This window comes from Pistacia vera, unplaced genomic scaffold (genome assembly GCF_008641045.1).
Source record: "Pistacia vera cultivar Batoury unplaced genomic scaffold, PisVer_v2 Contig344, whole genome shotgun sequence".
Classification (NCBI taxonomy): domain Eukaryota; kingdom Viridiplantae; phylum Streptophyta; class Magnoliopsida; order Sapindales; family Anacardiaceae; genus Pistacia; species Pistacia vera.
In genome coordinates this window covers 2,009,137-2,022,881 of record NW_022196162.1, presented here as the reverse complement: position 1 = coordinate 2,022,881, position 13,745 = coordinate 2,009,137, and the positions used below count along the sequence as shown (strand labels likewise).

Below are 13,745 nucleotides of genomic sequence, written 5' to 3'. Positions count from 1 at the left end.
TTAGAACAAACCTAACCCACTAAACCAGTTCATAAATCACGACTAGTTTGTTAAAAACATGCCACGTGGGGACAGATTTAAAGACGATGAATTAAAATTTGACCACGCAGACACTGACTAAAAACCTGATGGTTGAATGAAACAGCTCATAAGAAAGTGATTATTAAACTCAAAACACTACTTTTATTTTAATATTCTCCGTCCATGAATTTCAAAGAAATATATGTTGAGGTCTCATTAAATAATTTTCTCTTTTTTCTTTTACTTGGTCGAATACATTCACATGGTTTTTCTGCCATTCGCTGTCTAAGTGGGATACAAAATCTTGGTGACAAAATCATATCTTTATTAATTAGAAATTATTAAAATCATGACTCAGATCAGAACCTTCCTCTACAGTCTACACTGATCTGCTTCAGAAATATTTACTTGTAACACAAGTTTAATCCCAGTGAGGGTTTGAACATAGAATATTGTTAAAGAATGAAAGAGTAGGGGAAAAATGGAACTCTATGGAGGTGGTTGGAATATGAATTTCGACAGAAATCCCAGTGATATTCATGCATGAGAACTAGGTATATCTACAGAGAAAGAAAGAGAGACAAGACAAAGTAGGAAGTATATAGAGCCGTAGAGGTTAGGTTGGAAGGCAGAATTGTGACAAAATAAAAAAGTGATGAAAGGATGGTTTTCATTTGGTTCATACTTTGATGGGAGGCTTCTTACTTAGCTGAGTTCACATGGAAATTTTAATGGTGGGGCCATATTTGTTTATTTCTTCAAGAAGGACGACGGACCCCAGCCGAGACAACCGCAACCATTGAAGCAATCTGTTCTTTAGTATGGATTAAGGAAAGGTCATTGGTAATTTACCATAACACCGTTGATTGTAAATCATATTTTCAAGTCAAAGTCCCCTCAATCATCCATGTTTATAGAGACTTGTGCTGTGTCTGTTGGCTGCTTGTGCAATATTTCTGTAGGTTAAAATTTGGAAGCAAGTGCGTCAAACTGATTGTTTAAGTACTTGTCTTGTTATAGCATTTTGTGCATCCGTGAAACAGTAAAAGACAAACATGATTTAAAACATGTTACGTAATTTTGACGTACTGTTGTCAATTTCTCGGAGAAAACATATTTTAAACGACAGCTCATATGAATGAGATAGATTGAGACCGTAGAAAGAAATTGGTGATATGATTTGAGTTAAATTTCCAATACAAATATATTTTACAGGTATGCGGATATAGAAGAAGTTCTTCCCAAAATTGAGCTTTAAATAAACAATGATATAGGGCTTGAAGGGGAAAGATCCCAGATACCCAGATAATGAAAATAATAATAATAACCTCCAAAGCAATACTTTACTTTATTTTGTCTTCATTAATTTTACTGGATTCTTTCTGTTAACGCGTGCTAAACACTCACCAATGGTGGTATAGAAGTAGGTATTCATCGTAAAATCTGACTTAAGAAACCGTAAAAGTATACTTAAAATTAAATTAACTTTCTGTGTCAGGTCATTCAATGTTTTTACTGTAACTACAGCTTTAGTAGCTCATGGCCACGCAGCCATGACTATTGACACTTGTGTACTGTATGATGAGCGAGTGAAAGCTGTGGATATCAATCACTTATAAATTGTTTCTTTGCTCAGAGTTTCAGTCTCCAAAGCAAGCAATGGACCCTGTTGTTCTTACTCCACAATAAGCCAAGTAGACCTCAAACACAAACACCTCTTTTCCTTCTCTCTCTCTCTCTCTCTCTCTTTCCCGCATTTTGTTTTCTCCTTTTATCTTTTAGCTTCAAGTTTCCCTCCACCGCCAAAAGGAGAGAGAGCTTTCTTTGTCTGTGAAGTGTGAGTGTGAGCTGCCTGAGATTGAAGAGAAAAAATGGGAACTTTGGTGGTTTCCAGGTTGTTCATTGTGTTATGCCTGTGTTTGTGTTTGGGTTCTCAGCTGATCCAGTGTACCGTGACCTACGATAGGAAGGCAATTATGATAAATGGGCAAAGAAGAATTCTCTTCTCTGGTTCTATTCATTATCCAAGAAGCACCCCTGATGTACGTACACATTTCTCTTCATCTCCTTTCCTTGTTTGTGGGTACTTGTTTGGTTTCTTACAGAGTTGTTTTGGTGCAGATGTGGGAGGATCTGATACGGAAGGCAAAAGATGGAGGTCTTGATGTCATTGAAACTTATGTTTTCTGGAATGTTCATGAGCCTTCTCCTGGCAATGTACTTTACTTTCTCTCTAGTTCGGCTAAACTCTGCTTCCCACTCTTTTTCTCATTTAGTTTTCTTAATTTGTTGGTCCTTACTATTATGTTTTCTGTGGTTTATAGTATAATTTTGAAGGGAGATATGACCTGGTGAGGTTCATGAAAACTGTACAAAGAGCTGGGCTCTACGCTCACCTTCGTATTGGACCTTATGTTTGTGCAGAATGGAATTTTGGGTACCCACTATTTCTCTTTCTTTAGATCTAAGTTTCCCTCTTCGGTTGTTTTGCAATGTCAGGTCTTTCTTTTTTCATTCTTTCTTCTTTTCCCCTATTAGTCATTCGCTAAGTCATTTTATCTGTTTCAAATTTTTGTTTCTTAAATATTCGCTATGTGGTATGTGCAGAGGATTTCCTGTTTGGTTGAAGTATGTTCCAGGCATCAGTTTCAGAACAGACAATGAACCTTTCAAGGTCACATTTTTATACCTTCTAGTTCAGCTTCCTTCTTTGAACTGCACCACAAGTTGAAGTAAAAATTACATAAGCTCTTGGATTATATAACAAATTAGTGTAATTGTGTTAAATGCTGCTGCAGAGGGCAATGCAAAGCTTCACTGAGAAAATTGTGGGGCTGATGAAGAGCGAAAAATTGTTTGAGTCCCAGGGTGGCCCCATTATCCTCTCTCAGGTTTGGTTTCTGGGTTGTTGTCTTTTGTGGTTTCACTCATTTTTTTTATGATATTTATATGACGTTTATAATTATTAAATATAATGCCAGTAGTGATAGGTTGATGCCCTAAACGGTTTTTAGTGATTTAATTCTTAAATGGCTTTAAAATTCTTTAATTTTGTTTTAGTTACCGGAAGGTAGACGAGCTCCTTCTCTTTGTTTTGAAAAAAAAGAAAAAATTGTTGGTGCAGATTGAGAATGAGTATGGAGCACAAAGCAAACAGCTAGGCTCTGTAGGCTATAATTACGTGACTTGGGCGGCCAAGATGGCTGTAGAAATGGGAACTGGGGTCCCCTGGGTGATGTGCAAAGAAGACGATGCCCCAGATCCAGTGGTGAGTAGCCTTACGCTTAAACACTTGAAGCATGAATTTAGCCTTATTGCATTCTCTTTAATTTTTAACATACAGTGATGATTAATTCTACTGTTTTTTTTGGATGTTCTTTTGATCTCATGTTTTCATGCTGTGACATATAAGTTGAGATTAGACTGAATGTATGAAACACCCACTATTATCAGTTGTAGACATATGGAGGTTGACAATAGTTTGCTTTAAGTATCATACTTGTTTGCTGAGCCTGAGTACTTGGGGTGCTTGTTACAGATAAACACATGTAATGGTTTTTACTGTGATACATTCACTCCCAACAAACCATACAAACCTACAATGTGGACAGAGGCTTGGAGTGGCTGGTATGCATAAGTTGTTGTCATTTTGTCACCTCACTTTGCAATTTAATGTTGAAATGTTAATTCACTGGTTAAACCTTTTTCTTTTATGTGAAGGTTCTCGGAGTTTGGTGGCCCAAATCATCAGCGCCCAGTTCAAGATTTGGCATATGCAGTTGCTCGATTTATACAGAAAGGAGGATCATTTATCAACTACTACATGGTTCACCTTTGGTTCTCAAAATCTTTCTAGGAAATGCTTCAATATATGACTTGAGAAGCTAACCCGAGTTCCTTTGTATGTAAAACAGTATCATGGAGGGACAAATTTCGGACGGACAGCTGGAGGCCCTTTCATCACCACGAGCTATGATTATGATGCTCCAATAGATGAATATGGTATGAACTGAGATTTGAAAGCTTGTTTGCATTGGTGTATGTTGTCAAGTAACTACACTTGAAGGATTAATGTGCTCCATTGGGGAAGTAAAAATAGAAAACAGAACTGTGCTGGGCAACATGGAAACCGTTGGTTTATCCCAACAGCTATAAATTTTGAATCGTAATGCTGCTAAAATGCTTATATGTGCTGGTATTTATTTTATTTATGTATTGTAAGATTTTGATTTTGATCTATGCCCTTTTTACCACCTGCAAGAAAGCCCAACAGAATAGTTTGCTGCATATATGATATTTGGAAATGTAGCTAATTACTTTACTACAATATTGATAGGTCTGATCAGGCAACCAAAGTATGGTCATCTAAAAGAGCTTCACAGGTCTATTAAGATGTGTGAGCGAGCTTTAGTTTCTGCTGATCCTATAGTTACTTCATTAGGGAGCTTTCAACAGGTTATCCCTTCTATCTTGAAGCCATCCCCTTTTGAAAGTTGTCATTTAATAGTTTACTGAGCTCTGTCAATGTTTTCCAGGCTCATTTGTTTTCTTCAGAACATGGAGATTGTGCAGCTTTTCTCTCAAACTATGATACGAAGTCTAGTGCAAGGGTGATGTTCAATAACATGCACTATAACTTGCCTCCTTGGTCCATCAGCATCCTCCCTGACTGCAGAAACGTAGTCTTTAATACTGCCAAGGTATAAATTTGTAAGACCTCGTGCAATGTTATAACCTATTCAGTAGGAACACAGCAATCAAGGTCATAATCTAGGACACAACACTTTTCTTTCCTTTCATGAGCATTTTTGTCATTTATTTTTTATGTTATATTTGACAATTAGTTGATCCTTCTTTGTAGGTTGGAGTTCAGACATCACAAATGGAAATGTTGCCAACAAGTGCTGGGATGTTTTCGTGGGAGAGTTACAATGAGGATATTTCTTCAATAGATGACAGCTCGACATTCACCACTCAGGGTCTATTGGAGCAGATAAATGTCACTAGGGACGCTAGTGATTATTTGTGGTACATAACTAGGTGAGATTGATCCCGCAAACGTTTTTCCCTTTGTTGTCTGATTCTTCATCATTTACTTAATAATTTGTTTTGTGGATAAATTCATTTACTAAACTCGTAGAAAATGAGGGTGAGCTTTTCCATTTATCATAGTTATTGGTTTGCTTTTCTATTGTTTTTCCTCTGACAAGGAGTTTGTTAATGCCCTATTTCCTGCCTTTCTCATCTTATACCTTCCTGTAAGGTTCAATATAGCGTTCATCCTTTAATAGTAAAGAAACAGCATTGAGTACTGGGGAAATAGGTCCTTCCAAAAGCATGAATGCTCTTTGATGATTTCTATTTTTTAATAATTTGTTACTTAAATATGCCTTTGGTCTGTACTAGAAGACTTCACTTACATGTTTAATAATTTTTCTTTCCAATGTGACTACAGAGTTGATATTGGTTCTTCAGAATCCTTCCTGCATGGAGGGGAACACCCCACTCTCATTGTTCAATCAACAGGTCATGCTGTGCATGTCTTTATTAATGGACAGCTGTCAGGTAGACTATTTGTGTTGAATTTTTTCCTGTGGACTGCCTTTTTGTCTGTTAAAAAATAACAATTTTAACATGTATTGGTCATAGGTTCTGCCTTTGGAACAAGACAGTATAGGAGATTCACATATACTGGAAAGGTGAATCTGCATGCTGGAACAAACAGAATTGCACTGCTGAGTGTTGCTGTTGGATTGCCTGTTAGTTCTCCTTCCTTGCATTTGCTATTTTAATAGTCTAAATCTGGGGATTTAATTGATGGAAAAAGGGACAATTCAATTGAACTCTTAAGAGAAAGTGATCTGTTTGAGTAGAAACATATGAAAAATACAAAAAAAGAAAAGGATAAACGACAGTTTTTTCTCCCATTTAAATTAAAACAAAAAAATAAAAATATATATATTTTTTTTATGAAGAATGTGGGTGGACATTTTGAGACATGGAACACGGGAATCCTTGGTCCAGTTGCATTGCATGGACTTGATCAGGGAAAATGGGACTTGTCCTGGCAGAAGTGGACCTACCAGGTTGCTAATTCTTACCTTTGTATTTGTCATTTGTTTGTATTATAGAGGGATTTTTCTCATAATGGCTTTCTCCTTGAACAGGTTGGTCTGAAAGGAGAAGAAATGAATCTTGTTTCCCCAAATGCTTTCTCCTCTGTTGAGTGGATGCAGGGATCATTAGCTGTACAAAGGCCACAGCCCTTAACATGGCATAAGGTATAATACATAGAAAATTTCAACTAGTACTGTGGTAGTTAGCCGTTGTTTTAGGAAATCTGAACCTGTTCTCTTAAAACATTGCAGGCTCATTTCAACGCACCTGAAGGAGATGAGCCTTTGGCTTTGGACATGCAGGGTATGGGAAAGGGTCAAATATGGATAAATGGGCAGAGTATTGGCAGATACTGGACTGCATATGCTAATGGAAACTGCAGTGGTTGCAATTATGCTGGGGCATACCGACCTCCAAAGTGTCAGCTTGGTTGTGGCCAACCAACCCAAAGATGGTATTACTGTTAAGATAGAAACACCAAACCAAATTCTGTTGTATATGATGCAGCTATAAAAATCTTAATGGCCTACAAAGTAGAATATTTCCTTGAATTTTAGTCCCTAACAAATTTTGATTTCCAGGTACCACGTGCCTCGGTCTTGGTTGAAGCCAACCCAAAATCTGTTGGTCCTTTTTGAAGAACTTGGAGGGAATCCTTCAAGAATTTCTCTTGTGAAGAGATCAGTAACCAGTGTTTGTGCTGAGGTCACTGAGTATCATCCAACTATCAAGAACTGGCAAATTGAAAGCTATGGAAAACCAGAAGAGTTCCACAGCCCCAAAGCTCACCTGCGGTGTAGTCCAGGCCACACCATTTCATCAATTAAATTTGCAAGCTTTGGAACTCCTTTGGGAACTTGTGGGACTTACCAGCAAGGAGCTTGCCATGCTACTACATCTTATGACATCTTGCAAAAGGTAATCACTCTCACTCACATGTGTGTACAAGAAACTATAATAAATACAGTGTTTCTCACCTCTTTTACTCTTAAATTTCCCAGAAATGTATTGGACAGCAGAAATGCACAGTCGCCATATCCAACAGTAACTTTGGCCAGGACCCATGTCCAAATGTCATGAAGCGTTTATCTGTTGAAGCTGTTTGTTCTCCTACAGTTTCAAACACCAATTGGAGGGGTTAACTCTATGTTGCATTTAACTATACACTTTCAGCATGTGAAGCAAGGAAGAAAGAATAAAAGATGAGAATACAGGGAAGGAGTTATCTTAGTTAGGTAGGGCGCCATAGCCTTTCAAATGGGGAGAAGCTGTGGCCAAAGATGTTTGATGGCAGGGAATTACGTGTTAATTTGAGTGGGGTAAATTGGACTTTTAAGTAAATTAGTAATGTTTGTTAGTTGTTAGTTAGATAGGCTGAGTTTGCAGTTCTTAGGGTCCTGAATTGGGGACTCTAAAGGTGAATACAAACCCAGTCCCTGGCGTTTTAACCGAATAGGGCACTGGGAAAGTAATGAATTGCAGTGGTGTGACTTGTCTTGTGTTGGTGTCAATGGGGAAAGATGAAACCCCTATTTACGTTCATGTTGGGAGCGGATCCTAGTATGAACATATTTTCTCTGTTAAATGTGCAGTTTCTGATGAAATATCAAGTAGCTTGTTGTCAACTCCATTTATTTATATTCCAATGTCTTCCACCTATTCCCCATTTTAGATAATTGAATGTATAATTCCGAAAACACTAAAGCAGAGGTCGCAATTGCCACGAGGTCTAACATTAAATTTTTCATTCATTTATCATAGAGTAAATGACTTTTTCCGACCCCAATAATGGTTTGACGATATTTTTCGACTCACAAACTTCTAAAATATCATTTTATTATTCAAATTTATATTCTATACACCGTTACGACTCATATTACCACTTATCAAAAACCCTTTAGACCTTGTCAATCGTTCACAATCAAGCCATAAGAGTCATAAATCCTTGAAGACTTATTAATTTAAAAGGAAAAATGTACCGTGTAGCCTCTGGGAAGAAGCTTGTTGTCCTTGTCTTCAACATTAATTAATTCCCTTTGTTTATCAATTAAAATCCTTTTCCCACAGACTTTTAAACACCATAATTGTGCGACTTGCATAAAGAAACCTTGTCTTATCACAGTAATAAATGTCTAAAAGTTAAAACCATACATAACCTTAGGCAAATTGATTAGTTTATTAATTAATTAATTTGCCTAGGTCTATTTTACACCAGCTGTTTACAACTAAGTTATGCGGAGTCTCCATCAACTTCCTAATATTTGAAGAGTTTTTAATTTAAAATGATTAATCCTTGTGAACTTGACAAAAGAAACACAAAATGATCGCCGTCTAACCGTTGATTCACAAACCCAGATCGATAATCTCTGTGATTTCAAGTGTTAAAACCGGTGTTCAATCTTCTTCAATCCAGTTTAAGATTAAAACAATTCATTCTTATCCTCGCAGTGGTCTATTGCCAATCTGTATCACACTCCATCACTAAAAGGTCAAGAAAAATAACAGAATTGGAAGACAAGTTTCCTAATCAGATTGAAACAAAGTGCCCTGTGATGTCATGAAAATGAAACACAAGATCATGAAGATCCATCTTCTTTATTGGATAACTTGTAAAGTTGATAAGAATAGAAATGGGCGGAACGACATGTATCCACCCATAGTTTGCCAGTTGATACCCAAAAAGTTTGAAAATGATAAACGCCTACTTTCCATTAATATTTATTGGTTAAGTTTAACTGAAAAAGGATAAAATAGTAAATTGAAAAACAAATAAAGCGCAATTATGTCATTTTACCCCTTTCAGTTAAAAGCTTGAAAGTCCTATGTGCGTCAGGTAACTGTTCGGTCAAATGCCTGAGCGGAATATAAATTAGATTCAAGGGATATTTTATGAAATTAATAATTGACAAGGAACACAAAAACGATTTTAAGTCCTGGTATGGATTCAAGCGTTTCACAACTCATGACAACTAATCACAATCAGTGGGATTGTGAATTGAATGTCAACTCAATTCTTTCTACACTATGAATGTTCCATTATAAGTTCAAATATTTTCTTGCCATTAAAGATCTCTTTGGTTCTATTCTTTCAAACTCTTGATATTTTTTGGAATATGGATTTCTAGATTTCTGGGTTTTTGTTGTTTCTCTTTTTTCGATCTCAGTTTGTTTCAGTCTATCTTTCTTCTTCAAAGCCACCATCGTCGGCATTTTTCCTAGCTTTCTTTCCATTTTCCTTCACCTTTTCAGTTAATCTCACCTCCCATCACCATCCTCCTCTATCCCCAGCAGGATTTGACCACCCCTGTCACCACTGTTCGACTCCCCATCCTCTCCTCTTTAAAACCTATCTCTCCATTAACCCTCCCCATTCGCCGTTTGCCGCCCATGACCTGCATCTGCTGCTGCGAGACAGTCACATTTTGCGACCTTTTCTTTTGCGCTTTGTTGGTTTTTTGGTGTTTGATCGGTGGGTTTCTGTTTAGAAGTGTTTGTGTTGCTGTTATGGTGTTTTTTTAGTCGTCGGCCGCTCCCCCATCGCTCCAACCTTGTTGCTTCATCGTCGCCCACCACATGTCCGACCTTTTGCCACGTCCAGCTCCCAATCTGCACAACAAAGAACTGTTGGAGTATGGGTTTGTTGGTGAGTGATTGTAAGATTTTTCGGCCATTTCCCTGTCGCCAACAACCAAAAGTTTTCTAGTTTTGAAAACATCCACTTTTTTTTTTCTCAACTAAATAAGCAATTGCAATTACCACACTATTCTTCAGCAGACAGAATTCACTAACAAAATTTGATGAAAAATGGGTATTTGTCATTCTCAAACTTTTTAGGTACCAACTTGTTTTTATGACAAACTATGGATAGGTGCATGTCGTTCGGCTAATAGAAATGTGATAATATTTCATTGAATAATTTGGCAATAAAGGTCTAAATGAAATGACATTGTATTGGTGGAGAATGATACCTACTTTTGACTCTTAGCACTTTGCTTTATAATAATTGAAGTCATTAAGGGTTAATTATTTATAAATCACTAGAGTTAATTGAAGTCACATGCAAATTAATGGCAACAGGAAGCTACAACCTCTCTTTGTTTATGAATTTTCTCAGTTCTCTGACAATTCAAACGATAGGATTTTAATGGTTTTAGTGGAGAGATGTCTATCTCACACCGGCTGTTTGCAGCTAAGTTATACGGACTCTCTACCATCGTTCAATTTTTATCGTGGACTCCCAAAAGTTTTACTAGCCAACAAAAGCATCGTGTTCACACTTCTGTCCAATCCGGTGGTTTCTTAACACAACATTCAAACGTTGTATACATGATCATACATCTTAACAATTAAGATGGAGTGAACAAGAAAAGGTTTTGAGATATGGCAGAGTCTACAGTGAACTCTGCATGCTTGTCGCAGAAGCCAAGTTGTTGATAAGTGTAGAAATAAAATTCAGGAAAACAGGGACACTGTTTATTAATGAATTTGATGTTTTTGTTTTCAGAAATAAAATTCTAAAGTTAAAATTGGAAATTTTATTGCGTTTATATCACGAGTCAAGTCGATTGGGTTTATTGAATTTGATGCTTGAAACTTGAAAGAAAGTATAAGTCTTTTCCGGAACACTTTCTGCCAATCAAAAACAAGTCCCTATTTTCCCGGATTTAGTTGGTTTTTTCTATGAAACTACATGTACATAAACTGTAAATAGTTCTATAGGAGTTTGACAGACATAAACAAAACACTGTTGTTAAAGTTAAATTTTATGTTTAGCCTAGCTTAAAAACAAATATTGTCTTCATTTGTTCCGATTTTACAAAGGCCCTTGCATTTACATCAGTCCAAAACAGTGTCCTCTGTTTTCTAAACAAAACCGTCTACCTTTTCCTCTAATGGTCAAATGTTGACTACACAAACATCAAATTAACATAGACCCTTGGATCATGATCAAATGTTGACTTGACCTCTATCTAATAGTGTAGATATTTTTTATGAAGCCACTGTCTCTTGAGAATATTATTCAGAAAGTAGCTTTGTAGATTTGATATACAGGAACAGGACCCATCTCCACCCTAGTCTCTTTCAGTTTTGAAGTAAACTCACATGCAATTCTCTGACAATTCAAACGATAAGATTTAATGGAGAGACTAATTACTAAGCCTATTTCACACCAGCTGTTTACAAATTACAACTAAGTTGTACGGAGTCTCTACCATCGTTCAATTCTCATTGTCAACAAAACCAAGGCATTTGAGAAAGTTGGGCAAAGGGTGACAAATGGAAATGAGAAAGATACTGTGCGCTTACAATATGGAAAAACTTGAATATTTGGGGATAGCATGGACAAAAACAGAAGAAATTCTTGATATAGAATCCATAACTTCTCGGCTTCTCCTATTCATGGTCTTCATTGCCTCGTCTTGATAGGTAATATGAAGAAGCTACCAGACTGGATTTTGAAACTTGAATACATAATCAAAACTTGTTTGAATAATGCAGGTAGATATGAAGTATTAATTGCAGTTGTTCATCAACTTCCTTGTGTAATAATTCAATACATTCGATTTGACAAATTTTCTTCAACTTTATTATAATTTACCAAGTTGTCACTTATAAACTGTATTAACATTTTTTGTTTGCTTATGTCATTGTAATAGTTATTTTGTTCGGTAAGTTATATCCAATTCCTCTACGTCGTTCAAGAAATATTAAACTCTTCTCTTTCTCTTGGTATAGTTTTCCACTCTCCGTGGAAGCTTATTGGTTGATACTTCCATTGAAACGTCAAGAAAGCAACAAATAATGTTTTCATCTGTTTCGATTTTACAAATTTATTGGATCACTCCTTTGCATTTACATCGGTCAAAAACAGTTTTCCTGTGTCTTCTAAAGAAAATGAATTATAGTGTTTCTGTGCACGTCTAGCTTTGCCTCTAAAAATTTTACAAATGCACTGTCAGCTAGTTCTGATGCTAATGTTTTTACAATTTCAATTTCTTATATATCATACACTCTTTTTAGACTTTTATTGAGAGCACACCTAGGGCTATTTTCGAGCCGAGTTTTCGACTAAACGAGCTCTGCTCATTAAGGGAGGAGGCGAGTTCGAGTTCGAGCCGGACGAGCTGCTGATTTCTTGGCTCTCTGCTTTACTATTCTATTTCCTTCAAAATTTCAATAATCAAGATATATGAAATTGTTCCAAAATTCTTCATAGAAAAGTTTCTCCTGTGGCCTCAAATTTCCTTGAGCTGGCACTGATTGAAAAAAGATTTAATCGTTTATGGTGGAGAGGCATCAAGAGGTCTATTTTAGAGCAGCAGCTTACTCGTTTAAAATTAAATATAGTTGTTGGGAATGTATGATTCAAACTTTTCGAAGCCCCACCATACGTACATCTTTTTCTATTGATTAAGCTCTGATTCATTACTGATTAAATTCCTTTGTTTACCGATTAAAATCCTTTCCCCCGTAGACTTAAATAATTGATTGAGTTTCGGCTGCCGGAAACCGGTACTGGCAACCGTGGGTTTGTCGCCAAAAATTGTTTTGGCGATATTAGATAAAAATATTGGTATCAAATTTTAACGATCTATCTATATCTACAATTATTTTTAGCAATATTTGCAACGTTTGGCCGGGATTTGACAGAGAAAGTTCGGGTGACTGTACTTTTTGGGTTAGATCCCAGCCAAACACAATAATTTTTCCAGTTTAAAGTTATATAGACAGATAGATCGTTTAGAGACGATCATTTTAATATCAATTTTGTTACCGTAACACGCAAAAAAGTCTCCGATTATTAGAAAGTAGAAACTGCTCGCTACCGCCAAAAACAAAATTATTAGTTTTTTTTTTTTTTTTGTTTCTTTTTTTTGCTTTTGTTTTTTAGCGATCCTATGAATTAATTTAGCTTACGGATGTAAATCTTCTATTGTCATGAACAGATGAAGTATGATGCTGATGAATTCATCTTTTCTAGTGATCAACCAGGATGACTATGGCTTTCTCTTGTAATAAAGGTTCTGTATTGCTTGTAATTCATGTGTGTAGTGTCATCAAGAATGGTATAGTATTGCTTGTTGTCAGCATGCAATATCTACTGTCCATGTTTTGATTTTGCAGTTGCAGTTATGATGGCTTAAATTATGGCTTGCTTAGGTTTAAGTTCATGGATTTTGGCCCGGTAGGCTTCTGTTGTCCCGGAAATCTTACAGGTTTTCTGCTAATTAATTTGATATATCATTGCAGAGCTCTTTTGGTGAATTACTCTTCATAATAATATGAAATTTTTTCAGTATCAATTAATTAATACGCTCTATCCCATTAAATCCATTTTTATGCATTCCAATCAATGTCATGAAATTGTTAAAAGATAAAATAATACATCACAAAACTTCAATAGAAATCCCAAGAGAATGTAAAGAGTACGTCCAGTTTCTCTTGAACAACATATCACAAGTGAAATTAAATGAAAACTCCATGCATGCCCTGATCCCAGATCGCATTATTACCATATAACAAGAACACATTGATAAATTGATTGCTATCGATACTGAAGAAGATAATGCATACTGCACGAAGCAATTACTAGTTATAACATACCT

General features: G+C 36.2%; 1 protein-coding gene across 1 annotated transcript; it reads left to right on the top strand.

Moving 5' to 3' along the window:
• The first annotated feature begins 1,666 nt into the window (after positions 1–1,666).
• On the top strand, positions 1,667–7,763 carry LOC116138789 (beta-galactosidase 3-like). Its single transcript, XM_031424459.1, has 19 exons — positions 1,667–2,063; positions 2,143–2,238; positions 2,346–2,458; positions 2,629–2,695; positions 2,820–2,912; positions 3,146–3,289; positions 3,560–3,648; positions 3,742–3,847; positions 3,936–4,023; positions 4,358–4,476; positions 4,557–4,721; positions 4,883–5,061; positions 5,477–5,586; positions 5,671–5,780; positions 5,997–6,107; positions 6,189–6,302; positions 6,390–6,592; positions 6,720–7,056; positions 7,140–7,763. Exons 1-19 carry the CDS (start codon positions 1,893–1,895, stop codon positions 7,278–7,280), a joined length of 2,556 nt encoding a protein of 851 aa, XP_031280319.1. The 5' UTR covers positions 1,667–1,892; the 3' UTR covers positions 7,281–7,763.
• Positions 7,764–13,745: the final 5,982 nt, after the last annotated feature.